The sequence below is a fragment of the Fundulus heteroclitus genome, chromosome 12 (assembly GCF_011125445.2).
Source record: "Fundulus heteroclitus isolate FHET01 chromosome 12, MU-UCD_Fhet_4.1, whole genome shotgun sequence".
Taxonomy (NCBI): domain Eukaryota; kingdom Metazoa; phylum Chordata; class Actinopteri; order Cyprinodontiformes; family Fundulidae; genus Fundulus; species Fundulus heteroclitus.
The window spans coordinates 43,535,554-43,559,548 of NC_046372.1; the positions used below are offsets into that span (position 1 = coordinate 43,535,554).

Consider the following 23,995-nt stretch of genomic DNA (forward strand, 5'->3'; position numbering starts at 1 on the left):
GCAGAAACCTCCTTCAACGAGAGCTTAAAAGACACAATTTTTAATTTGTTAAATCAAAAGGCACACCAGTGTTTATTTTTAAGGATACTACCATTTTAATATATAGACTGGGCCAAAAATGACCCTCATTTATTATGCTTTATCACATCTGGTTACAATCGGTGTCATGTTTTGGTCTAACTTTGAAAGAGAAAGATTCCCTCCAGCAGGTGACATCTGTCATCCAGACTGATTGGACAGCCCCAACAATCAGCCTCATCTCTGCACAGCAGGCAGGGCACAAAGGAGTGCTTCGTTTTCAGCTACTCCCATAACCTTAACAGTTTCTGCTCCTTCCCTCTAGATAGCGATCTAGTCCTAAAATGTAGGACGTTTTAAAAACAGCTGTTAAATGACAGGCACTCTCAATGGGCCGCTTATTTATCTTCATTATAAAGATTTGCCGCCCTCCTTTGATCTGAGGAGTTGTGCTCTGCTACCTTTTAAGGTTGGTTGTGCTGAGAAAAGTTTAGTTTAGTGGACGTCTTGGCTGCTGCTCTGATATATGCTCTCCTTGCTGTAACATACATCTTTCGATGGTGGATCAAACAGTTCTTTATAGTTGAGGTGTAAGTCTCTGATGTCGTTCTATAACCCAAAAAACACTTTTAACACCTCCAAAACGGTTTTTGTGATGCCTTACAGAACAGATGTATTTATGTTGAGATTGAATTACACATAGGTGGAATCTGTTTATAAAAAAAAAAAAAGGCGACTAATGAAGGCAGTGGTTTGTGCTCGATGCTATTTCAGCATCTCAGAGTAAAGGTTAAATTCAAATGTGGACAACCCTATCCCAACATGTATTAGACAAGATTTTGAAAGCAATGTATCATTTTCTTCAATTTCCTTCATGTTGGTCATTCACATAAAATTAACATGTGTGGTTGCAATGTGACAAAATGTGAAAAGGCTTTGCGTAGAAATACTTTTATAAGGTATTAATGAGGAATAACATTTCAGGTTTGAATGTTTTGATGAAACCTTCTCAGGCTTTCAAATGAAAGATCTACTTTTCCACATTTGAATCTTGAATCTAGCTCATTGAAATGACGACCAGATTGAGATGTCCTTAAATCTTTTTTCCTTGTAGAATTGCTTGCTCTACTCTCATTCGCTCACTTTTGAAGTTATTCCTGACATAAAGATCTGCTACTAATCAGACTTTTATTTTTAAGAGTTGTTAAGCTCTTTTCCCTTTGCTTAAAAAAAAAAAAAAAAAAAAAAATAGATTAACCTTCTCCAAGAATGATGCCTCTACTGATTTTGTGAGCAGCTGTAGGAAAGATGAGATCTTGGCCTATTGTATAGATGTGCTTTAGTTCTTATTAAATTGTTTCCTTAATATTCCTGTTTTGATTAAAAGTTGGTTTTAGGTTGCATCATTAATTTAAAATGACCAAAAAACAAACAAACATCAAATCCAACCATTCCTACATTTAATATCCCGTGTGAAAATGGTTTAACCGGTTTTGCTCGGCCCTCATCGCAGTTCCTCCCCCAGCAGCTCCTCCTCGTTGACCTGATGTCACGGCTCGTCCCACCCAGCCAGCAGCATTCCTCGGCCGACCGGTTTCACCAGCAGCACCAAAGGAGGTGATGCATGTTGTTCCTTTCCTGCTTGTAGGACCAACAACAGCTGCATGCCGTCTGAAGCGCCCACATATAATTTTAACTTCTTGTCATGAAATAATTAGCAAATTAGACCATTTACGTATATAATATCTTTGGGTTTAAGAATGACTCAACATTTAAAAAAAACACATTTATTTTGACAACGAATATTTGCGCTGTGGTTAAGAAGTTATATTATCTACATAGAAAGAGGTGAAAAATATCTGCAACATGTAAAATAAAAGGAAGCTTCAGGAAGAACATCAGGCAGAAGGCAGAAGAAAGGAAATGTGAATCTTCATTAAAGTCCCTTGATCCGTTCAGCTCACTGGCCTTGTCTGATGATGATGTCTGACATGTCGTCAACCTTCACCAGCTCCAGATTCTGTCAAATGAGAAACAGAAATCTTGTATTTTTCCCCAACGTAACTTAAAGATGCATTAAACAGCAAGGAGCTGTTGGCACTTGTCCTCTGAAGTCATTTTTGAAACGCATTTAAATATCTTAACATATGTCCACATGAACAACAGATTTAAAAAGAAGAAATGAGTGGAACGTACATCCAAGTCTCAACATTCATCTGTTTTTTTTTTTGTATGCCAGAGAATTTTTTTCAATATTGCAACTATGCCACAAAACACCATTTTTACATCCATCGCATCATACAGAAGCCCGAGAAAGGAAATACGGTAAAACTCTTTGACATGGATGTTGTGACTGAGGGAAGAAGACAAAGTTAGCCATCTTCACTATTGTTGCAGGTATTAATAATGAAGCTTTTAGAAGCTTCTAGAAAGAAAACTTTTTTCTACGACAGCATTTTGGCTGTAGGCTGTCCCAACAGGAAGTTTGAGGCTGCATCCGAAATGTTCTAATTACAGGTCCCAGCTCGTCTTCATTGACCTTTCATGAGGTCAACAGGAAGAACTGTATCATGGGAAAGAATGAATATATATATATATATATATATATATATATATATATATATATATATATATATATATATATATACACATTATATTTCAACTAGGGCTGGGCAAGTTAACGCGTTAATTTCGCGTTAATTCATTAGACTATTAACGGCGATATTTATTTTATCGCGCATTAACGCATGTTGCTCACATCATGCTTTCAGTCAGTGTCAGTCAGCAGGCGCGCTGACTGCAGCGCGCTGTCACGGCAGCACTCTCTCGCTCCCCCTCCCCTCTCGTACATGGCTCAGCGGCGTCAGCCAATCAGCACGCAGGCTCAGCCTGGCCCGCGCACTCAGCTCTCACACAAACTTAATACACAAACAGCTGAGAGAGAACGCAGCAGCGAAAAAACATGAACAGAGGAAGTAGCACCGTTCGGCTTTATTTTAATACCGTAAATGAAATCAAGCTGTATGTTTTGTAAAAAGCCGGTTCATTTCAGTGGAAACACAACAAATTTATCTAAGCACGTGAAAAAACATGAAAACGTCGAGCCCCAGAAACGGAGAGAGGAGACGAAACTTCTGTCATTGCCCCGACAGACCCACAGACTGTCGTCTCTGACTGAGGCGTTTCAGTCCTCCAGGGAACATCCAGGTAGATCAGTGGATGGATGGATGGATGGATGGATGTTACTGGAGCCCACACATAACATGTAATTAAGACCTTGAAAGAACCCAGTACATATATTAAAAAGTGTTATTTAAGATAAGATAACATTAGCTAATCCTTTTGTTATCCCACGACAGGGAAATTTATAGGATTAAAGCAACAGGCAGGTGCACACAACACAGACAAAATTACATAAGGATTGAAATATATAAGAGGTGGATTAGCGAAAAAACACTGAACATAACATTATTATTATTATTATTATTATTAAATTGTAATAATAAAATAAAAACCACAAAACCCAAAAGGTCAACAGTTTCATGATACATCAAGCTTAGGGACTGGCTAATATACAGCAGGTCAAAAAAGGCCATATTTTGGCTGCAGTGCTTGTTCTCTTATGAAGAAAAGATCAACTAGTGCACTAAATTCAATAGATGGGTTGAAAATATATATATACATACATACACACACACACACACATTATATTTCAACACATCACAGGTAGTGATTTTATTGCTTCCTTTGATTTAAGACCTCTTCTCTCTGGACATTTTGGTTTAACATCCACGAGGTGGGCTGTGCTTATACGTCATGTCACACAATAATTGTGGGATTCCTTTCGACTCCTTGCAGCAATAAGAGACATCGAGAGCTCCCTGGAAAAGAGCCGTGAGAGGAAGCATACAGGCTCCTTTTCCTACCTCCTTCCTTACTGATTGCACTATTCAGACAGCACTTATGGCGAATTACCAATTAGACCCTTTCAGATGCATCCCTGGACATTTTATGGCCTCCGGGCCACATCTAGCCCGCTGACTTGACTCCGATCAAATAGCAGTGCGAGAATAAATTCTAATCAATAAAACCTATACTATACAGATAGTACAGTTTAGGTGTACGTGTAGCAGTATTGTGACAGCGTGCACACCCAACCCAGCCTTTGTGGATTCAATCCTTAAAGCCCATCTTCATTCTCCACGACTAACCAGTAGAACTGGCCTTGTAAATTAACAGCGTTACTTCCTAATAAGCATCCAGGCATTGTGTTTGAGTGACGCTCACCTTCTCATTAGCGAGATGCAGCAGGGCAACAAAGGCCAGTGGTACCGACAGGTTCTGAGCCATAGTGTTTGGTAATCTGGACCAACACAAAAGGAGAGAAACGGTAAAACAAAGACGCCTTCTAAAAAAAAAATACTTTTCATTAATTGGAAGTCAAAATTGTTATCTGAGAAATTGAAGTGGTAGTAATTAAAGAACACCAGGGATTATTTTCATGCTGAATGAACTTGTATTCAATATTCTCATGCAGCGTGAGTGCGTCTCTGATTAATATTCTTCACTAGCTTTATGTCATCGCAGGCAGGTCAGCAGGTTGGCCCGTACCTTTGAAGCAGAGTCTTTGTGGTCTGACTGAAGGCTTTCTCTCCACACACTGGAGCCGCTGCAGTCTCCTCCACCTGCTGGGAACATCAAGGTAAAAGCCAATAAAACAGACCTGAACACACAGAATTTAACAAATCCAGCTAAAGCCAACTGGCTCCCTACTTTGCTCACCTCACGCAAACTCTGATTGAATGAAAGTTGTCAAAAAAAAAAAACATGGTCTACCTGTTTTGGTTTTTCTGGGCTTTCAGTCAAAAGAGTCCACATGCTGTTCTTCAGCTTCTTCATGTCCATATTCTTCGCTGTCTTGGCATAGTTGATTTCAATTTTGTTCACCTTTATAGAAAAGTAACAGAGAAATTACCAAACAGTAACACTTCCAATTTGCAAAGGAAATAGGTGAATTCACACATGAAGCTACAAAATAAATAGTGCCATGCAAAAGTTTTCATGCCTGTAAAGCCATTTTCACATTTTGTTCAGTTAACCACAAACTTCAATGTAATAAATTAAAATTGTATGCAACAGGTCGACACAAAGCAGTCCATAGTTGATAAATGGAAGAAAAACAATACATGGTCTTTGACAAGTTTTACATAAAACAAAATCAGAAAAGTGCAGAATGGATTTCTATTTTGATATACTAAAAACAAAAAACTCCTGGGTTCCATTTTTAAATTCAATAATCTTCCAGACTAAATTATTTTTTCTGAGTCTTTGTACCCTATGAAGCTGGCGTCTGTGTTGTGGTGATGAATACCTGCCTTTATGGGACATAGTACACTGAAGACAGCCAACAGGCTTAAAGCTGGGGCAACCAGACTGTAGCTCAGTTTTTCTGAACATGCTTTGTCCTCCCGGTGCAGCACAGGACGGCTAACAGCTCTGGGTAAGATGCAGCAGCCCACTTGCACCCCAAGAGCAAAGGACGCACTTTTGACAATGATTTTGTACAGAGAGAACAGATGGTTTAAAGGAGGGGAGAAAGAAGCCATCTTTGTCAAAAGAGAAAAGCCAACACTGACCAGAGAGGGAGGATTGTGCTTTCTACTCCCCAGTGTTTACAGCTTGGTCCTCCAACATAGGGCTGGGCGATATGGACTAAAAATATCTCGATATTCATCACGATTCAGGTGACTAAGTACTCCACTTACACCAAGCAATAGCTTCTAACGACCCAGGACTGTGGCGGGTGGGTCACTGCCTCGCATCTGACTGAGAAATGCTGGGAGGATGGTCCTCCATGTCTTTAAAAACAGCAGTGCACCAACTACAGGTTGCTCAGTGCGATCTGCCAGAATCGACAAAGACTCCGGGATAGGTGTTGAAATGTTAAAAAAAAAAAAAAAGGTCCAAGTTGCCTCCAATTTAAGCCTGTGCGATGACCCGGATAACTGACAATTTGTACACTGAAATTGATTTAGTACACCGAAATTAAACAAGCTGCTCGTTCAAGGCAAACTTAAAAAAACTTATCTGGAATAGAATTAAATCAGGTTGAAAAGCAGCGGATGTTTCCATTTTTGGACAATCCTGTTTAGTCATTGATAGCAACTATGTTACTGAACAGAGCTAAAGAAAATAATACATCAGCTTTGCCCTAAAAGCACCAACATGGGCAGCTTTGAGTACCAACCCCACTGGTTTAGAGGACTCTGCCACATACCAGCAGGAATCTATTATTATTATTATTGGTTTGGACGCTTGAAAATAAGTTATTAATCCATTATATCTTCATTTCACAAAAATCTAAAATTACAGACGTTTGTGGTTATAACATGAAAGTTCAAGTGTTTTAAGGCACTGCATACTGGTAGAAAAAAAAGAACTTTTATACTGTCAAAAAGCATAAAACAATTTAGCTGTCTATTATCCAGCGTACCCTGTACGGCTCAGGTACGAGATCTTCCTCCCCGTATATGGACACCTCCTCGTGATCCTGTGAAGGCGGAGGCATACCGTCACCTGACGGCTGCGTGTCATCTGAACCAGCAAATCCTTCCACATCATCATCGCTGTCACCGCCCTGCAAAAGGAGTGGACAGTTTCATGCCTGAAACCGGCTGCTGTTACTAGTTCAGTCAACGAGTAGCTTCAGTAAAACTAAAGTTGGCCTTATAAGCCCATTTGGACATTATAATCAGGAAGGCTTGTATCTGGTCTGTTCTGGTAACATATACCACAAAGTCAGCAGGTTTATGCAGACACAACAATGGTTTCCAGACCTGAAGACCTGGGCAGAAGTTCGCTGTATCGTTGGGGTTGTTGTAGTCATAATCACCGATGCCTTCTCCAAGCTCTCCAGACAGCCTCTTCTGGGCCTCTCCACCCAACTATGCAGTGAAGAAAACATGTTTTATGTTGGAAAATCTGGTTAACATTCAGGTTAAAAGACAGAGCAAAAGAATGACACTGTACCATTGTTGCTTGCTGGATATTTTTCAGATACGAAGGTCAGTTGTGAACTTAAATATACCAACTAAGGTCATCAAAATAATCAACATCTCAGAATAACTGATACTAAATAAAGTATCACTCAAAGATACTCATTTAGGTCAAAGTCAACCTAAACTGACTCATTCTCTTTTGCCCAAATTGTGTCACTTCGTCCAGCTGCAGCGCTGTAATAGCCCCCCCGCTCCCTGCAGCTTCACCTGAGCCAGGCTGACCAGACAATGATGTGCTGCTGGAAGTTTAACCTCTGCTAACATGTCGAGGACAGCCTGAGGAAAACACGCAACCCTCTTTAGGCCACACGTCAAACACAAAAGCGCTGTTTGGAGGAATGTTCCGCATGAGGCCGACGGAAAGGAAAAAACTAAAATAGCTATGCTAATGCTACGACACTGACGTTTGAGAGCAAGGTCAGGATAATGAAGTAGTAAATCTACCAGACAACAAAGGCCAACGCTATCTGTTTAAAGATTAGCGTAATGGACACAGACCCAATGATGGAGTTCTGGCGGTCTGACACAGATTATGGTAAAGTCTGGCTGGAGCTGACAATTAGAGCAGAAAAACAGAAGAAAACATAGCAGCTCTAGTTGATCACTAAAGGAAATAAGTAAAAAGGGGGAAATTGTACCGGGCTAAATATATTTGCATCGACCAGATCCTTGTTTACGCTGTAAAAATATGTTCTGCATGCGCTAGATTTGTTTGTTTTGAACCATAAATGATCTAAGTTTAGAATATTCCTTTATTTGTACCTCAGTGGTAAAATTTATCAAGTATCAACATCAAAATTACAGGCAAAGGGATAGGCACAGTGACACACTAAAGATAATTATAATAAAATGATTGCACAACTGTATGAAAGGGGAACACTTCCATAAAAGATATTAACACTTATACTGTTATCTTGGTTACTATTTTACCAAACAGGAAAGTGACACTTTCTAAATGAAGGCCAAATTGTCTCCCACTCACTGGTTTTTCCCTAAGTTACCATTATTTCATATTCTAAGTAATCATATATTTTGCTCGTAATCGGAAATAACCCTGTGCCTTCTGCAGCATCGAAAATTTATTCTTCTTGGTATCAAGTTTGAAATGTTAACACCGTGACAACCCTGGTATCAATTATTTCTTAGTATAGGGTTCCCATTCATTACCAGATTCCAATTTCCATATTCTTACTATGCTTTAAAACATACATAGTATTTAACCATAAGTGCAAACAACAGTGGTCAAGATTTAAATATAGAACCTAAAAAAAAAAGAAGGCAGGAAGGACAACCAGATAGACCAATGGTTGGATGTTTGATGGACATCAGAACAAATGGATTGTGGACAAATAGCAAATAGAAAGAGGGAATATTGACTGTAGGACTAATGGACGGATGGTTGGGATGGCCAAAAGATTGATGGATAGATAGATTCAGGGATGGATGACTGGATCAAGAACAAACAGATGGAAGGAAGAATGGATGGACAACTATTAGATAATAAGATTGGAAATAAAGATGGAAACACATCTTTAATCTCTTTTCTCACTCTTATCCAAACTTTAAATCAAATTCTGTGCTTTTCATAACATGCGTTGGAACCTTGTTATTATGTTTGAAGAACAAGATATTTTTACGCTCTCAGTGCCCAACCTCTCAGTCACTTCAAAAAGGCAACACAGTACAATGTGACTCAAAGTGAAGACTTAGGGAAGCTCTGTGACACAATTTCTTCTAAACAATTGTGTTTGTGCTGCATCAATGTGTGACACCAGTTTATAAGAAACCTCTGAGTCCTTTGATCACCGTATAATCATCAGGAAAAGCAGATAAACAATATCCCGCAGGCGCAAATGCTGACACTACAACAATGTCTCTACAACTTGTGCTTTTCAAAACTCTGTTGGTCAGGCTTGCTTTCCTAAAAGATTATTTTAATAAAAACAACTGACTGTTAAGAAAACATTACACGCTCTCCTGCACACCTTTAAATGTAGTGAGGTTAGTCAGATTCCCACCCAAGCATAGAACTGTTCATTATAATGTCCAAAAAAAGTCATTACTACTGCTGTTTTTTGGAGTTAGAGCCAAATCTTACCGAGTTGGAGGGTTTCAGGCTGAGCTGGGAGAGCGTCTCTGGGGCAAACTTGAAATTTACGGGCAGGGTCGTCTTCTTGTTGCTGGCACTGAGGGCGGACTTGTTGTTGTTGGTGGCAGCCTGTAACGATGGAGAAGGGAACAGGAGATTCAACACAGTCCACATCTCATCTGCATCATTTGAGACTAGATGCTGAGGAGGCATCAGAAATCCTGTGTTTCAGCAAAGTGCATGAGGTTGTTGAAGCTAAAGCGCCTCTCATATGTATGTATGTAGTCATGTTACATCCACAATCTTTAACACAAACTTATTGGGATTCTGTAGTATAGGCTATTACATAGGAATACTTAATTGAAAAAAAAGAAAAAAAGAAATGATACAAAGTTTTCAAAATGTTTAAAAATCTAAATCTGAAAAGTGTGGGGGTTCTATGGAAGAACCAGCTTCACTGCAGTTACTGCACCAACTCTTTTTGGGTATGTCTGTCAGCTTTGCGCATTTAAAGACAGAATTATTCACCTTCTTTGCCAGTTAGCTGAAGCTAGGCCCGACTGGATGGAAACATCAGTTTTCAACGTTGCTGCCACCAGCACGTCTCACCATGTTCAGCTAATCAGAGCAGTTTCTTCCACATTTGCTGTGTGCCCTGCATGCCTTCTGGCTGACAGCAAATGACACTTCTGGGTTTCTTCCTACTGTTCTTCCATAAAGGCCAGCTTTGTTAGCCTCGTGAGACCATCCTGATCTCGCGAGCTTTCAAGGTTTCACTCGCAGATCAGTCTGGCTACCCTCCGTTGAAGAAAATTTGGAGCCGTTCACCAAACGAACGTCCAATCAGCGTTGGCTTCATAAAGGCCAGCTTTGTGGCGTGCATTAGTAATTGTTGTGTCAATAGATTGTCCCAATCTATTGATCAGTGGCTCTCTGAAGCTACTCCAGAGTTACCATGGGCCTCTTGGCTGACCCAGCTTAATGTTCTTCTGACCCAACCCGTCATTTTACACGGGCAGTCATGTCTTGGTAGGTTTGCAGTTGGTTCAAACTCTTTCCAGTTCAGTTTCAGATGATGTACTGAACAGCTGAGATGTTCTAAGCTCAAGATATTGTTTTATAACCTTCACCCTTCCACAGCTTTGTCCCCGACATGTCCGCTGTGTGCCTTGATCCATACTTTTCAGTTTACTGACCTGTTGTCACTGCATTAACCTCCAGACCACTCAGGTCTTCTGGCTCCAGCCTACTCTACATACCCAGAACCAGAACCAGAACCAGACATGGAGAAGGAGCATTTAGTTTTTCTGCTCCACTTATCTGGAACAAACTCCCAAAGGACTGTAAAACTGCTGAAACCATGAGTTCCTTTAAATCAAGATTAAAAATCAATTGTTTAGAATTGCCTTTAAATGTTAATGTTTTAGTTTGTAGTCAAACTTATCTAATATTTTAACCTGCTGCTATTGTTCTACTGCAATGTGCTTTCCTCTGTAATGTGTTTTTTAGTTCATGTAAAGCACTTTAAATTGTCTTGTTACTGAAATGTGCTTTATAAACAAACTTGCCTTTCATATTTGTGAAAAAAATACTTTAGAGGTCATGGTTGTAACTTTATAAAGATTCAGGGGTTGTTACCCATTCTCTACAGGACAGCATGTCCAGTACTACAGTGTATCAAGGCCTATGCTAACTCATTTATGGGGCTTTCAAACAGTGAGAAAACATTTTCAGAAAGATGCTCACTGCTTTTGTCGAATTTCAAAACAGTTGACTAAAGCAAAACTATTGCAAAGTCATTTATAATAAAGCAATATTATAAATGATTTTACAATAGTTTCATTTCTTGTGAAGAAAACAAATGGTAAACTTTAGATGATCGGAAGCAACGCCTTGAACTTTATACTTTAACAGATGCTCACTGAAATGCAGCAGTGGCAATAAAAGAAAAGCCCTGGATGCTGAAGGCTAATTAAAACACAGCAGAGGAAGAATGTATCAGTGGTGTTTAATAAATTAAAAAATGCCCACCACAATCTGTCAAGAGGCTAAAGAGAAAAAAAAATTCTGTGTCATCTCAAATAATCGTGTTCAGATGAGTACACAGAGGAACATTTGACATTTTTGAACATTTGAATAAATGTGCGGCGTTTTGAGTGACAGGTTGAAAGGTGGTTTACCCTTGTGGTGTGGAAGTACAAGTCAAAGTTGACATCATCACTGAAGTCTATTTCAAAGGTCTTTTTGGGTTTCCTTTTACGCGTCTCTTTGTCAGGAACATGATCCACTGGAACAGAAAGAAAAACAATCGGTTTTCTGAAGACGTGCGCCACAAAGATCATTAATGAATGAGAGAGCATCATTTGCTCCCACTCAAAGCACAAGACAACCTTCGTGTGTGTTAGTATAACCAATATCTGCATAATATCTCTTCCTTCCCCAAAAACAATAAACCGAATAGTGCTTATAAGGTTTTAATTTACCAAGCTGTCCTGTCTAACACTGTTGTATGGTTTGAATTTAATTATGCACCGTTTCTCCACTAGGCCTAACGTAACAAATGTATATTTAGCATTTAATGTCTTCTTTTTTAGGATATTCAATTCAAATATGCAAAGAAACAGTTATAAATGGATGTATTTTAAAATCTAAATATGGGATATGGGTTTATGTTGAAAGAAAACTTGCACATATATCTCCATGTAAAGTCAAATTTCTAATTAACTTTATTTTGACAAATTCCAAGTGCCTTCATATTGGCGTTAACTAGCCTGGCCGGCCAGACTGATTACACCACGTGTATTCAATACACAGATTGTCAGTTTTCTCTGTCTAAAACGTACCGGACCAATCAGAATGTGGCAGACGGGAATTGACGATCCGTCACTCTTAGTGCCAGAAAGACTCATTATGCAGAAGCGCTTTTCTGTAACCATAACAGCGAAGGTGGCGGGCGCCACGGGACAAAGATTTAATGATGTCCTTCATTATGTCCTGAACAGGCTGGGCAAAAACAGAACGTTTTGCTTGCTGTTGGTCAGTGGTCGGCCTGTTTAGGTCCAACCTGCTTCTGCTGACCCTGTTAGTCCCGCCTTTGAAACCGAGCTCTACACGCTGCTTTCCACACTGATACGGCATGTTTACACCTTAAGTCGGTCTGGCTAGCCAGGCTAGACGTGAACACCTATTAATCTCAGCGTTCAAAGTTTCCACACCTTTACTTACATCTTACTCTGAGTCAGAGCTTTCGCAACGTTAATTAGGAAATCCTGGTTTACACTTGCATTATAAACCTTCGTTGTCAGTAAACATGTAACAAGGCTAGCTATGACTCGTAAAATAAAGAGCGTGGCACAATATAGCGAATGATAAGGAAAAGTCTGTCGAATTTCAGATTGAGCTGATCATGTGGTAATTATCAAGATGCAACAACAGGAACATATGATATAAACCACATCAGCAGCCCACGGTCTGCAAATGTCCCTTAGAAACAAATCGAACACACCCTTTAAAAGAAGAATTTGCTCATCACCTCCCTGAGAGGTCATCTATAGGTTACTGGTATGCTTGAAGTTTGAAGTGCTCGTCTTTGGAAGTGTAATGAAAAAATATAATAGAAAAAGAAAATATAATCCTTTTCGCTTACACTTGTGTTTTGGTTTGAACTGCCAGTATCCAGGGCCGGCCCAGGCGGCCATGGTCCTGGGGCTGAAGTAGGAATATTCTCTGGGATGAGAGGAAAGCTGCAAACACATGGTGGCGATGTCCCCTTCTCCAATGGGAATCACGTCCCTTTATGAGCAACAGAGGAATCATTTAAAAGCAAAACATGCAGAAAAAGTAAACTTAGAAAGGAAGAGGAATGAATATTGTTTGGTTAGATATTCGCTCTAACTATCCTACTTTTGTTAACTCTGCAAAATAGTGTTACATTTCACTGTTCATTATAATGTGGTCAATAAATAAAGTTTGATAAATAAAGTTTGATAGGAAATGGTATGAACCCCCTGAAGTTTTAAGGTGACACCACTGTGGTCTGGTCTGCTGGTCCAATGGTGGGGGTCAAGACCCGGAGCTTAAACCGCTCATGGCGGTGAAGATGACGGTTGACTTCCGGAGAACACCCCCCACACACCGTCTCCCCTCTTCATGCTCAACAACACTGTTCTGGATCACTTCCTGTTCCTAGGAACCGCACAGTCTCAGGACCCACGATGGTCCTCACACAAGGACACTGTGTGGAAGAAGGCCCAGAGACTACGCCGTGCAGCAACTCAAGAAGTAAAACCTTCCACAGGAGCTGCTGCTTATCTTCTACACTGCCATCATTCAGTCTGTATTGTGCACATTCATCAGCGTGCTTTGACTCATCTACAAAACGTCGTCCGCTACAACAGCAGCTTCCTCTTTATTATTCTCTGGAGGAAGAATCACATTCATAAAAATTAAGTGTCCTAAAGGCATGGATTTTTACTGAGCAAATCATTCTTAAAAAATGTATTTTCTCAATTAATGTTTTATGTCAGAATTTGCATTTTGAATCAGTTGAATAACATATCAAATGTTCTAAATTAGTTAAGATATTTGATCTCATTCCACTTTTTTTAAGATGAACTTTAATTCTCTAACTTGGATCGGCAGTGAACCAGGATTCATTGAATCATTCTGATGCTTTTCAACCATTTTATTTCGTCCTTTTATTTTGAAGCTAGTTCCTTAGCTTCTTTTTTTTTATCTTAATTTTGCCTAGTAGTTTAGTTAAGTTTCACTAGCCTAGTAAAGAGGATTTGTTGATTGATATATAGTGTTAAGATAAACAGCATTCTATAGTGGTCTTCTCTGATGTTCATTTATTTCTGTTAATAAATTCTTATAAATACTCGAAGCAAAGTTGTCACTCATTTATTCTATATGTGCAGAGTTTGCTTTTAAAAGAACACCAGTGCTCGAATCATTCCTTTCAACTATTGTCCTAATATCAGCTGTTTGGGCTGATATTCACTAGACAACACCTAACGGACAGAGTTATTTATTAATCATTAAATAACTTCAAACCATGCGTAATGGCACAACATAGAAAATGTGGGAGAACTGATCAACAACATCGAGAAAGTTGCTTAAAATGGATAAATGACATGACAGGTAGGCTGAAAAATGGTCATAATTGAAACATTTAGTGCTCGACACATAAAAAAGGCCCTCTTTGTGCTCTAAAAACTGTAACCACATATACTTCTAAAGGTTGGACTGACAGTGTCAGTGATCGTACCTTGTTTTGCCAGAACCCGAGGACACCCAGCCCTCCTTGTGCTCCTTCAGTCCTTCCTCACAGTCAGCCAACCCCTCCTCGTGATCAGCATCAAAATCAGGGCAGTCGTCTTCTTCTGCTTCCGGCTCAGCATTCACGTCGAACACGTGCTCACCCTGCTTCATCTTCTCCAGCAGCTGATTAATGGTCTGAAGGCAGATCACACAAGATACGTTTGCCTCGTCAGGTTGAATCTTAAGTTTGCTCCGGCTCTCTTTATACCCAAACTAGTATTTATAACATCTATAGAAATTACCACTGGGTTATCGGTTTTGCCTGTCCAGTACATTCTGATGACCTGGGGAAATTATCTTTTAAATAGTTTTAAACTGTCTCTTAAATTTAGAGTCTTATTGTCACAGCAATTTGACATGTCATCGTAACTGAACTAGAAAATGGGGAAAAGAGTAGTTAAGCACCAATCAAGTAACCCGTGATTAGAATCAAACAATTTTCAAATAATCAACTTAAAACAATGATTTCCAGGTCAAATACTGAAAAACGGTAATTTATCACGTTTCGGAGTGGAGCTTTGCATGCCGTGATGCAGCGCTGCACAGCTCAAAGGGGGCGTTTGAGTTTAGATACTCAAATCTGTATCTTTGAATAATTTGCTTTCTTGTATTGAATATATCAAGACATTGATTATCTTGACAACCCTGCTACATACCATCGTTGGTATAATTGTTACTGATAAACAAACGAGGCTTAGTCTGTGGAACCCTCCTCCACCGTAAATAACTACACTGTTTTTATTTTCCACTCTACATATTCATGATGGCTCACAATCTTTAGCTTAAAATCTTAATTATCTTTTAGATTTATTCTCATTAATAAGTCAAATGTTCAAAGTAATTTTATACTGCTATGGAAATATACCACTGAATAAAATGTATTGCTGACATACGATTTGTGTTATTTTTTAATAAAACTTTTAATAACTTAAAAACTAAACATAACTTTCTGTGCAGTGTACATCAATTCATTAGTCACGAATAATAATGAATTAACCAAACATTGACATTAGATATTTGACCAAATTATTTCTGCTTTTAACCCGTTGGGAGAATCCAGCAGGAGTTTAAAGCAATGTGCCGGGAGGCAAGAGTTCTCTCTCACCACAGCGAGCCTCGACCGCCCGCACAGCTGAAAGCTGGCAAGGCGAGCTTTGAGATGACACACTATAGTTCAGAAAATGTAAGATTGTCTAAGAGCGTAAATCTTTATTTTCAAGTGTAAGTTTAAGAACCGGCGGAACTCGTTTAATTAATCACGGTGGTATATTATCAATCGGTTCTCCAAAAAGGTCTCATTAACAACATGGATAACATTGTGATTCATTCATTTTATTTTGGATTCAAAGCTACTAGCTCTAGCGGAAACACATGTGGCACATCTCCATTCGTGTTATTCTCCTTATAATAAACGGTTAGTCAGGAACACCTGGTAGGTCAGCCTTCAGAGAAAACAGGAAATCACCCTGGGAAAAACGGATAGTTCTTACTTTAAAAAAAAAAAAAAAAAAAAAGATTGGCACTCATTCTAAGATTTAGCTTTGCTTTAGCGCAAATCACTTTAAGTTAACACTACTTAGGATTTTGTGCAAACTGTTTTTAACCACTGGCCGTACTTGTGAGTATGTTGTAGCTGACTGCAGCACATCAAATAGAAATAATACTCGCAAAATGCATTAAAAAATACCTTTAAGCCTGAAATCAGACCTAAAAGCAAAGAGCTCAATGATCTACCAAAGCCCATATTTGTGGAAGAGGTTTATCGTCCTTTTTGTATGGAAATCTATACAATTAACAGGTAACTTTAGATGTATTGTGATATAATTTGAGAAGAACATTTTTAAATTTTAAGTTAGATGGTTCCTCTGACCTGCTCAGGGTTCCAGCTTGTAAAGGAGAAGTCTTGCAGCGAGGGGCAGATGCAGCTTTTCTCCTGGGAACGCTGGAGTCCGGCTGCCAGAAGCAGAGCACACAAAGCGGGGGCTTAGCATTCCTTGTAGAAAACAGCTCCAAAAAGCAGCTCAAATATTCAACCAATGTCACTAAAAGTCATTTCCTTTTGCATGTGCTACTGTGTTTTTACCCTTGAACGGTGATGCAGAGACTCTCTGTGGAGCTGGAGGCGAGTAGGAGGGTCTGGACTGCAGGGGGATCATGTGAGAGGCAAAGAGCAGCTCGCAGCGACTGTTCTCACTGCACAGAACAGACAGAAAGACTCCCGCTGTGCTGCTCTCATCAAAGGATGAGGCCATCCGCTGAAACATGGGGTCCACCTGCATGTGTGATGGGGGCCGTTAGTCTTTTTAAAGAAATATACGCATAGGACCAAAAAGAAGAACTGATACAAAGTAAAGCTGGCAAAGTAATCAAAGGGCCCATTCCTTTAAGTTGATGGATCAACCAAAGACAGGCAGCTATAATGAAGAAGGGATTAAACAGTGACCCCGGTCTGCCTACTAACCTTAATCTAGTTAGAATGTATCTATAATTGGTACTGTGTTGAACAGCTTTACCATAGAGTCAGCCGTGTTACCTCACATCTCCTCTCAGACTCTGCACTGTTGATGTTGCTCAGGTTCTGCTCCACGGTCTTTTTAGGCGGCCTCTTTTTCTTTGGCTGCTTTGCAATCATGTCTCCTCCAGCTCCCTCGTCATCGTCCCCCTCCGCGCCCGCCTGATCGTGATCTGCATAACCTCAAAGAGTACAAATGAATTACGAATAAAAAAGGAAATGCAGAACATATTGCTTGGGCCGACAGTTAAAAATAACTATGAAGAAATAGTGCTAGGTGTGGAGTAACCAGGGGACATGACACAGTAGCTGATGCTCCTGTTCAATGTTGAACTGCTTATTGTAAAGTAGATCTTCATGTGTTGCTAAGAGCTTGTTAAATAGAAACAACTCTGTGATTCAAGTATATTTCATTCTTCCTCTTATAAAAAAGGGGTTTTAAAAACATTAAACCTGTTCCTGTTTGTAAAGGTTTCATTAGAAGAATCTTTATCATAAGAAATGTAAAATGTGGTATAAAGTACAACTTTTCTACTTTCTTAATGAAATGTCACATTTTGAAGAGATAGAACACCCTCTTGCTTTATTGTTAAGACACTAACATAACATTTTGCATGTGCTGGTGGAGTTCTGTGCTGCTTTTAACACAGTCAACATTGCACATCATCCTAAATATACCATCTCCACAATGAAAGATGGGAGAGGACGAGCCTAGATACAGCACACACCTAAAATAAAACCTGTTAGAGGCAGGACAATGAAGAGAAAGTTCCCCTTCCTTCAGCAACAACACTTAAACAGGCAGAGCACCTGGGTCTGTGTTTGTGATTGGTTGGAAGGATGTAATGAATGCAATGTTAACCTACGTGATAGGCTAGAATGCAAAAGGATGAAACACTGTTATTCAAACGAACTTTTTATTTGCTCTTTTTTTCTATCGATCAGTATATATTGTTATTGAATTATCGTCCAGCCCTAGCTCAAAACATTAAAGGAAAAGTCCAGGCAAATTCAGAATTCAAACTGCTGAAAGTACTTTAAATATAAAACTATTACATACTGTTCATTAAATGATACATTTTTTAAATTAGGAGTAATTTTCATTGGATCATGTTTATGTGGTGGCGTCCATTCTGGTCAAGAATAGTACCGTCACCTCCCAGTTTGTGACGTCACATCGCGGGACCGGCTGTTGAGCAAGTCCAAAGGCTGTTGTGTGTCACTACGCGCCATTATCCAAGATGGCGACGACCAGGGCTCTATACGAAGCAGAGAGTGATGGATTAATTAGCGACAGCGATGGGAGTCATCATCATCGTCTCCTTATTTTTGTGTTATTCTTCTCAGTTTGTTCTTCTTGCCGATGGAATATCTCAATTAAATATCAATTAAAATTAGTGCTGTCAGTTTTAACGCGTTGCGTTAACGCGTTAACTTTGTTTGACCATAACGGCGCCTTTTTAACGCGCGTTAACAGCATTATTGTTTTTTTCCCCTCACCACGCCGTCTGGATTGTGTTTGTTTTTTTCCCCCTCGGCTTACGTTGTTCCAAAATTGCTAGAGATTTGCATAACAGACCCGTGCTCACTGTTGCAAAGTCCACTTATTCTATGCGACTTTGGTCTTCTTTTTTCTAAAGTCGCTTGTTATTTTCACGAGTTGCGGGTTGCAGTTTTGGGCTTGTTTGAGAAAGTGAAGTGGATTGTTTCGGATCCGAACTAAGTGACACTGCCGCACTTCAGACACCAGCGGAAATATCCCTCCGCCTCATAATGCACTGAAGCTCATCCTGCCATAGGAGCAGAGTTGAAATAACTTATTTTTCCACTTTTACCCAATGTATTGCAACATCCAACTGCCATGCACGTGGGCATTGTTGCTTCAACAATAGCTCTCGTGAATTTCAATGGTGAAGTCCTCTGGAAATCCGAAATAATTGTTGTTGATCGCAGCTGTGTAGAACGGTTCCTATTGAGTTTGCTTGTAAAGCGCGGAGAACTGCCCTAGGCTCACCGCAATGCTACGTCACAGGATGTGATGTCAGGCAGCCGTTTTTGCCCATATTTAGGCAATAATGGCCGCCCCCAGTATCAGTGATTGCGAGGACAATTTATGTTTTTATTTCTTTACTGATTAACGCTAAATTCATTAAATCACCACAAACGTATTAGTTTTAGTTATAGCTAATGATCCACTGATTTTAACTTTTTGACCAGACTTCCACTTTAATGTCCATTAGAACGGTCCAATAAAAGTCCAGAGCTGAATCGGAGGAGACCACTCAGAGCTGACTACATCCATATACAGCACTGCTTCTCAAATAGCGGGGTGCGCCCCCTAAGGGGTGTATGTGAGGAGGTATTACAAGGGGATTTAGGACAATTATTGAAACGGCACACAATGTTGGATTCTCACCCTCTCCAGGTTTAGTCTCAGCACCAAGACCACCCAACACTCGGTAGGCATCAGCATGAACAGCATCCACTCTCACCGCGTAGATCTTTGTACTCGCATCCAAAGTACCAGCGGCCACCTGGAGGACATAAACGGAACAAACATTATATTTATTAAATTTAAAACCCTTGGGACCTCTGTGTGAGTCGCCCTAAATCTTCTGTAACCTTTAAAATAGAGATAACATTTTCAGTATAGGTGACAAGATTTATTTTGTAATTCTGTCTTTTGTTGTGTTTAAGGCTTACACCAAATCCAAATGCTACTCTTGACTGAGTTCATTTCAATAGTTTTTCTTTAAAACATGAATAACATTTTTTTTTTGCAGACAGACATTTTAAATTATGTGTCTACATCTGCCATAAAACTTACGATTAAATGTACATTTTATCTTTCCTCGTTGGATATTTATTCTAACAATGGAAAAGCTTCAGAGACAAACCAGTAGCTTTCAAGAGACATACCTTGAAGTTAGTGATCTCAGAGTCCTTCTGTTTCAGAATATCAGCCATGTAATCAATCAGATGCAGACCAAAGGCATTTTTGGTGGTGATTTTCTGAAAAGAAATAAATATAAAAGTAACAACTGTCCAGCAATATATTTGGAACATGCAAAACAACGAGGGAGGGAGGAAAGAAAAAAAAACAGATGCATGGATACAGTTTTTTCACAGAGGGATGAATAAAATCTGGAAATACAAAGTGTTCTTCTGTACGTTATTTTCTTTTTCCACAGTTTCTAATTTTTCTTGACATTTTAGACAGAGATGTGTAGCTTTTAAGTGTTAATTTCCTTTAAATGCAGTGTAGTCTGTCCAGATAAACTTACATTCTCGGTGGAAAGTTTTATGCAGGTGGAGTAATGCTCTGAGATCTGAGCATTCGACAGCTTGGGCACAGAAGCGGGAGTCCCCACAGCACTGTACAGAAGCACAAAACCATTAAGCCATCGAGACACAGGGAAACAGGCCAAACCCATACTACATGTGGCAAGTACTGTTCTTAACGTTGATCCCCACAGCTCACCTGTGAGAAGTAGAGTCTGCAAAGGAAGAATCGTTGGCAGCTTGAAGGTCGATGACTCTTGATCTCCTGCGCTGACGACGTTCCTGCTCGTCATCGTTGCCAGGGAAGGCTGCCAGCAGCGGGGTGCTGCAGGCTCCCGGAGACAGACCTTTGTTCTTGTTCAAAGAAGACAAATTCCATCCCGGACGCACCCGGGACACAGGTGTGCAGGTCGCACTCATTTTTATCTGGGTGCAAAGAAAAATAATTTCCCCCCCATCAACAAGAATAAGTGAATTAAAGGGTGAAGATGCAAAGCCTAAATACATCAACGTTACATGCTTGCACATACTTATTTATTTTGGGTGTGGAACATGTTGATCATAGCCAACAATTAAAAACAGAATTCTGGTTCAATCATATTTTGCTTAGATTTGCTGAATTTCCACTCAAACCATGGACTGAAAAGCTAATTCGCTGTCTGGTGGACAAGTTTACAGTTAGACAAAACAAAGCATGCAAACCTGAAATAAAAAAAAAGCTTTCAATAATATGTCTAAAATTTCTCTGCTGGAAATCAGTAGCCAGCTTCCTGCACATTTTTAATGTTTATATAATCAAATGATCAGAGATGTTGCTCCAGTTTAGCTTGGTTCACTACAGAATATCTATCAACCCTAGATTTTAAATAGAAGATCTGTATAAAAATAAAAAAAACAGAGCTGACCAGTGGCTGGCTGGCTGGACGCATGGATGGACAACCAGTAGGACTTAGAGACTGGTAGACACATTTACCTACTCACGGATGATCATATAGAGGCTCATTCAGACCTGGCAGCAGGTATGAGAACCCTAGTGCTCTCAAACAAGAAAAATAAACGGGTCGAGAAGATCGTAACTACAAGAATGGCAGGTGACTGACTGTTTTGATCAATTTAAATATTCCTTCGAGGGAATACATTTTTCTAATCCCTTTTGTTTGCTTTCTCATGCCGAGCTTACTCACGACTCGGGTGATCTCCCATCAACAACACATAGTTTGTGCTATTTATTAAATCCATGCTTATGCAGTGAACTTTTTTCGATCATTATTAGCAAAACTATTATTAAAATGCTAAGAAAATTAGATAACATAATCATCATTTTTGTTTTACAGAAAACTCAATCCCGCAACATGGGAGATCGAACTCGCCTTGCTAGCGGTGCGCTAACTCAACACGAGCATAACAACCCGATCTTTTATCTGACTACCACCTCATTGTTTGTTCAGCTCAGATAAAAACTTCTAAACACAACATACCTTATGTTTTCAGAGTTCCGACGTAGCCCTCCTCCTCTTATGGGTATTTGTATTTAATAGTCAACAAAACGGGACAGAGCCGCGCTACCGTCTTCCTGATCAGTTTGAATTTTGCGCCGGACGGTTTACGTATTGCAACAAAACGTCATTACGTATAGCCGTCCCCGGAAGTAGGGAGCTTTTTCTTAATAAAGCAAACGAAAAAGTAAACTTTCGTACAAAATGGTATAATTAGGATTAACGATTAGGATAGAGTGCAAAAAGGGGAGTAAGCTAAAAGAAAATGCAATACAAATAAAAAGACAGCATAAGGGGCTAGGGTTCACATTTCAAATCCTATTCTTTAAAGAAAGAAGTTTGAGGGCATTCAAATCAAAAATATTTATTTTAATTATGCAACCATAATGAATATTTGGTGGGATGTTGGCTCTGAATGTAAATTAAAAACACAGACACAAATCCGAAACCCCCATGGCAAAAAAATAAGAAGGAAGGTTCCTAGAGAAGACCCCCAGAAATGCAAAAACACAATATGAAAAAAGCTACGTTTAAGGTAAAGCTATAAAACAAAGGAGAAAAATGTATCAAAAGGGGAACTATACTGTGCAGTTATTAGATAATATACCATATTAAGATAATGAGACGTTCAAGAAGGAAAAGAAGATAAGCAACTATCAATTCGCAGAGCGATGTAAAAAACATCAGTTTGCGTGAATGTAAAAGAGAATTACTCTGAGAAGCTAAAATGTGTGCCAGTAGTCATTAGTATCATACAAAAGTGACATCAAGTTAAAGAGGAAGAAAAGTCTATTTACAGAACAATGTAAAAAAATTGTGCAATTCGCTTGAATGTCCAAATAAAACCTCCCTGAGAAAATAAAAGACCACAAATAGACACCAGCATGTGAGAGACAGTTTAATCATTCTCAGTCGGATCAAGAACACGTGGAAGCAGTAGGAATGCTATGCTTGTAAACATTTAAACATGGTAGCCTTTTCAGATTGTGCTTGGTAGAGTCAAAAGCATTGTAAAAATCCAGAAGAAGGATAAAACCATCACCCTCTGTAAGATGATTGTAATCAAGGATGTCCTGGATAAGGTGAATCTTATTATTATGAATCCCTTCCCCTTATTATCCCTTCATAAACCCAGATTGTGCATCACTGATGATATGATGCATGCTTGTTTTTAATCTGTTCAGAAATATCCGTGTGAAAGGTTTAGAATCAGCATTTAATAATGCAATTAAATGATCTAAAATAGTAATTCTAAAATGGTCCTTACCGGATTTGGGGATGAGTGTTATAATGCCGTGCTTCATTGTGAATGGGAAGGAAAGATTATTTACTGCTTCTGTCATCATTAGATAAAAGGGTCCTCTTGGAACATCTCAATTTTTCTCTCTATGGCTCTGGAACATCCCAATTCTTTTTTAAAAAGCCAACTGTGAGGCCGTCACATCCATGGGATTTATTTAAGGGATAAACTTTCTATTGCATTGTCCAGTTAACTACTATTAATATCTGCATCACAAAGCTGAAAGAAGTCACAGTCAATGTGGGGGATAAATAATAATAATAATAATAATAATAATAATAATAATAATAATAATAATAATAATAATAATAATAATAATAATAATAATAATGATAATAGATTTTATTAGTAATGCACTTAACATACCCTGCGATAGACTGGCGACCTGTCCAGGGTCCACCTCTTGCCCATTGACAGCTGGAGATAGGCAGATAAGCGTGTTAGATAATGGATGGATGGATGGTTGGATGGATGGATGGATGGATGCACTTTACATTTCCAACAAATATCAAAGTACAGTTAATAGAAAACAGAGAATAAAATAGGCAGAGGGATATTAAAATGTAATTAAAATACACAAGTAAAAGTTTCAGGACAAGAAAACTAAAAGAAAAACAAAGCGGGACCATTAAAAACATTGTGTAAATAGGAAGGTTTTAAGGCCTGTTTTAAAATGTGACAGGGTCTGTAGAACCCTCAGATGTGAAGGCAGATTGTCCCACAGCAGTGGGGCGGCGCAGGAAAAGGCCTTGTATCCCATGGTGCGGGATGGAGTACAGGGAACGTGTAAAATATCAGTGTTAGAAGAACAGAGAGTGCATGAGGGACAGTAAAGAGTGAGAAGGTCTGGATAAGACGACACATTACCATGCAGGCACTGGAAGGTAAGCAGAGAAATCTCATCAGGATCCTGGCAGC

The 23,995-nt window shown here is 39.3% G+C and overlaps 1 protein-coding gene across 2 annotated transcripts; it reads right to left on the bottom strand.

Moving 5' to 3' along the window:
• Window positions 1-1,789: 1,789 nt before the first annotated feature.
• Window positions 1,790-21,883, bottom strand: ncaph (non-SMC condensin I complex, subunit H). 2 transcript variants are annotated; one of them, XM_021308923.2, is made up of 18 exons: window positions 21,760-21,883; window positions 20,481-20,707; window positions 20,284-20,374; window positions 19,919-20,011; window positions 19,416-19,533; window positions 17,021-17,172; window positions 16,571-16,760; window positions 16,358-16,440; window positions 14,435-14,622; window positions 12,812-12,957; window positions 11,346-11,452; window positions 9,175-9,294; window positions 6,855-6,962; window positions 6,512-6,655; window positions 4,855-4,965; window positions 4,630-4,706; window positions 4,306-4,381; window positions 1,790-2,038 (listed from the first exon to the last, which is right to left on the bottom strand). In XM_021308923.2, exons 2-18 carry the CDS (start codon window positions 20,699-20,701, stop codon window positions 1,979-1,981), a joined length of 2,085 nt encoding a protein of 694 aa, XP_021164598.2. In that variant the 5' UTR covers window positions 20,702-20,707; window positions 21,760-21,883; the 3' UTR covers window positions 1,790-1,978. The 2 variants fall into 2 exon arrangements, with proteins under 2 accessions (XP_021164598.2, XP_021164596.2); XM_021308921.2 differs by having other exon boundaries at window positions 17,021-17,181.
• Window positions 21,884-23,995: the final 2,112 nt, after the last annotated feature.

Coding starts and splice junctions, on each gene's coding strand:
- ncaph (XM_021308921.2), bottom strand. CDS start 20,701: ATGAGTGCGACCTGCACACCTGTGTCCCGGGTGCGTCCGGGATGGAAT. Junction 20,375..20,480: donor GCAGACTCTACTTCTCACAG/GTGAGCTGTGGG, acceptor GCTTCTGTACAG/TGCTGTGGGGACTCCCGCTT. Junction 9,295..11,345: donor TGTACTTCCACACCACAAGG/GTAAACCACCTT, acceptor CCATCGTTACAG/GCTGCCACCAACAACAACAA.